Source organism: Salvia splendens, chromosome 3 (genome assembly GCF_004379255.2).
Source record: "Salvia splendens isolate huo1 chromosome 3, SspV2, whole genome shotgun sequence".
In the NCBI taxonomy this organism is placed as follows: Eukaryota; Viridiplantae; Streptophyta; class Magnoliopsida; order Lamiales; family Lamiaceae; genus Salvia; species Salvia splendens.
In genome coordinates, this window is record NC_056034.1 from 6,536,637 (window position 1) to 6,540,582 (window position 3,946).

At 37.1% G+C, this 3,946-nt stretch overlaps 1 protein-coding gene across 2 annotated transcripts; it reads left to right on the top strand.

Annotated features, from left to right (window-relative positions):
• The first annotated feature begins 820 nt into the window (after window positions 1-820).
• LOC121794609 (transcription factor SRM1-like) lies at window positions 821-2,993 on the top strand. Of its 2 annotated transcripts, XM_042192855.1 has the most exons (3): window positions 821-919; window positions 1,001-1,635; window positions 2,307-2,993. In XM_042192855.1, the coding sequence occupies exons 2-3, from the start codon at window positions 1,265-1,267 to the stop codon at window positions 2,740-2,742; spliced, it is 807 nt and encodes a 268-aa protein (XP_042048789.1). In that variant the 5' UTR covers window positions 821-919; window positions 1,001-1,264; the 3' UTR covers window positions 2,743-2,993. The 2 variants fall into 2 exon arrangements, with proteins under 2 accessions (XP_042048789.1, XP_042048788.1); XM_042192854.1 differs by having other exon boundaries at window positions 832-1,635.
• Window positions 2,994-3,946: the final 953 nt, after the last annotated feature.

The following is a 3,946-nucleotide window of genomic DNA, read 5'->3' on the forward strand; positions in this document are numbered from 1 at the left end:
ACCTGAGAGCAGAGTTTGATTGGTTGGCTTTTACCGAGCTGTAGGCTGGGGCCGAACTCTGTGGTTGTGCCGAACTGAACTCTTTAGTCATGCCGGACCGATACTCTTTAGTCATGCCGAACTGATACTCTTTCTTAGGCTTTAGGCTGATGGGCTTTACTGCTGTTGGGCTTGTTTAGTACGTACTCCATCAATCTCTATGTTTTATTTTATGCTGAAAAACTTATTCTTGAAACAACGAAATCCAGTTTGAGATAAAAGCCCTTTAATTATTCATTAATTCTTAGTATTCTGTTGTGTGCAAGCTTTTGGTAAACTGTCAAAAGATGGTTATAAAGTAAATATCAGTTGAAAAGGTTGTGCTTCTTTCGAGTATGGCTACATTTTTGACAGATTTGTACGCTTCTTCCTGTCTCTGTCTTGTGTTATTGAAATGGGTGTTGGTAGGAAATGAGAATCACTGAGTTTGGACTTCATCTTTTTTCTCTCTTTGTTATTGCAAAATGCTGAAAGGGTTTTTCTGACTTCTACTTTCTTGAACTCTAAATGTGTAGAAAGTCTTGGTCTTTATGTTTGTTACTCTCCCAAAAAAAAGAGGGCTTTCCCTAAAGAGAGAGATAGGTTGAACTGTAAAAGTTTAGTAGTAGTAGAATTGATATTTGGCAGTGGGCCTGTGCAGTGAAAAGAGGAGCTATCAAAATATGGGGTGCTTGGCCATTGGAAATTTGTAGGGATGAGTGATGGCAATTTGAGTGCTGTTTTTATCCGTTCTACACTTCCGGGGTTTCTTGTTTGCTACCAAGGTGGTCTCTTTCACACTTTACACACCTCTAATTACTCTCAGTACTCAATATACACTCACCAATTAAAAAGTCTCCATCTTTTTCTGTTCCATAATTGCAATTCCTTTTTTTTACTAGTAAGTAAATGCTTTCGTTTTTATGATTTTCAGATATTTCTCATGCTCTCCTAACCAATATTGCCTTTTTCTCATCAATAGGGGCTCACCATTTCACGCACACACTCCAGTTCTTGAATTTGCCAAGCAAATTTCACTCATTCATCATTCACTCCACCACCACTTTCCCCCTCCTCTGTCCTTGATTGCAATAGATTGGTTAGATCCCAATTCCAAGATTTAGCTTATTTATTTCTTGATTGCCTTGTTGAATTGTTGGTGGGAGTGGGAATAGTTCTGCTGAGGGGTGTGAAAAAAACAGTCCTTTTCAAGAACAAGAATTGAAACTCTAACAATCCTAGATAGATGCCTGCTGTTGAATCAAGTAGCTCTCTGTGGAGTAGGGAGCAGGATATGCAGTTTGAAAAGGCAATAGCTGCTTATCCTGAGAATTCTTCAGACAGATGGGAGAAAATTGCAGCTGATGTTTCTGGGAAATCAGTGGAGGAGATTAAGCTGCACTATGAGCTCCTAGTGGAAGATGTTAGCCGCATAGAATCCGGTTTTGTTGAGGTTCCTAGTTACAATCCTTCCTCAGATGGCTCATCCAGCCTTGCTGGTGATGATGTGTCTGCTAAAAAAGGCGGCAGTTTTGGCCATTTAAACTGCGATGCCAAGTCATCCCGCTCCGATCTGGAACGCCGGAAGGGGATTGCTTGGACAGAGGATGAACATAGGTATACTTCCATTGTTCCTCAGTTTTGACCAATTATCACATAATTTGTTTTTAACTGAAACTGTGTAAAGGATGAAAGCAACCAGGCCAGTGATGAATGCAGATTATAGCAAATTTCAATGATTTGAATGCTACTTACATCTCCAATCTGAGTCAGTGATGATTTTTTGTTGCTGATTTTGCTATAACTAACTAACTATATCTCTATTTGTATTTTGATATCCCTACTTACATGATGCAAAATTTTACTCTTGTTATTGAGATAGTGTGCTGTTTGATTCATGAAAACGGGTATTCTGTGACAGCTTGTCCAACCAAAAGTCTCTATTTTTATGATTATTTTCCTTGTATACATATTTGCTCTGTGAAGAGATTGAACATTTCCCAACTGCACTAGAAGCTATTTCTGCATCATCTCACCAAAACACTCCTTTTCATTCAATCACCATCTTAAGCAGTCAGGAAATATCTGCTGTTGATTTGTAGTACTTTGTTGTTAGTAGCTCTTGTATGGAAACTGAGTGCTCATTTCTCTCCGTTGATCTCCTCTGTTACGCGTTCTGCAAACTCGACACCTGCTACATTTGGGCAAATAGTGAGGGAAGGGAATCATTTTGAAACATGGATGTGATAGTTGACTGATGGTGTCATTTTCATGACCTCTCCCAACAGATTGTTCCTCCTTGGTTTGGACAAATACGGAAAGGGTGACTGGAGGAGCATTTCTCGTAACTTTGTGGTGACGAGGAGCCCCACGCAGGTGGCCAGCCACGCTCAGAAGTACTTCATCCGCCTCAACTCCATGAACAAGGACAGGAGGCGTTCCAGCATCCACGACATCACCAGCGTTGCCAATGGGGACGTGTCCGTGCCCCAAGCTCCAATCACCGGCCAGACCAACGGAGTCCCACCTGTTAAACCCGGAAAGCAGGTGGTGGGTGGTGCAGCAGCTCATGGAGTGACCATGTACGGCGCCCCAACCATGGGGCAACCCATAGGCGTCGTCTCAGCAGTCGGGACGCCAGTGAGCCTCCCTCCACCACCACACATGGCTTATGGCGTGGGGACACCTGTCCCGATGGCGTACCACGCCTCGGTTCACAGGTGATCATTCTCATCATCCATGGTGATGGTGATGAATCATATGGACTGATTAGTGATTTATTTCCAGTTGAGGAGTAATAATTTTTCCATTTAGAGCACCATTTTGATATTATTTTTGCTTATTAATGCGGGAAAAAAGATCTGTATAGGTGATTAGGATAATATGGTTATATTGAGACTTCAGAAATTTTAAGCATTTATTAGCTGTAGCAGAGATTTATATTAATATGAGGAAGAAAGAGACTTCGTTTTTAATGGTGGATGGAATTGGTTAACTCTTCATCTCCGGTACCATTTCTAGGATAAAAAATTAGTAGTACTATTAAAGTATTGGAATTATGTTTCTAGGAATTTTTTATAGATAATTTAGGTGGGTAAATGCCTATAAATTGGTCGTATGACATCCAATGTCACGATATTCATTTATTACATAGTACTATGAGGGGGAGAGATCCTCAGCAGTTTTACCTAACAGGCTAACACAGCAGGAAATGCTGTGATTAAAACACACAAAAATATGAAAATGGTGGATCCTGTTTCTTACATTGCTTTATTTAATGTATAGATTTAATTATTAAGACTGAAAATTTCTAACAAAATATATATTTTGCCTACAAATTAGCTATATCTTTTTCTTTTAGTTTTAACATTTTTTGTATTTTTTGTTTAAACACTAAAAAATAATATAATTTCAATTAAATATATAAATTAAGTACTTATAAATTCTAATCATGACATCATAAATTACTTTTAGACTAAATTGTTAGCTTTGAGTATTTAAAGAAAAAGTGCTTTAGAAAATAAAATAAAATTTTAAACAAGAAAAAGAAAGCATACGGAGTATGTTATATGGAGTATATATATATATAATTGGAATTTATAAGTATTTTAGTTTATTATAAATCTTATTGAATTTTAAAATATTTTTAAGTGTTCAAATTTAAAAAGTGTTCCGCATTGAAAATTTAACAAAAGAAACGAAAATAAAAACACATGGTATAAAAATTAAGATTGTAATAAAAAAAATACAAAAATAAACATGTAGTGGCAAATTGCATATTGAATATTTTGTTTATAATTTGCCGCTGTAATTAAACTACGACATCAAAATAAATATTTTTGTATGCTAACTCTTTTGAAAAAGGTACGTAAAAAAACTTATGTATACATATAAGATAATGAGCTTCTGTAAGGATTAAAATAATGTA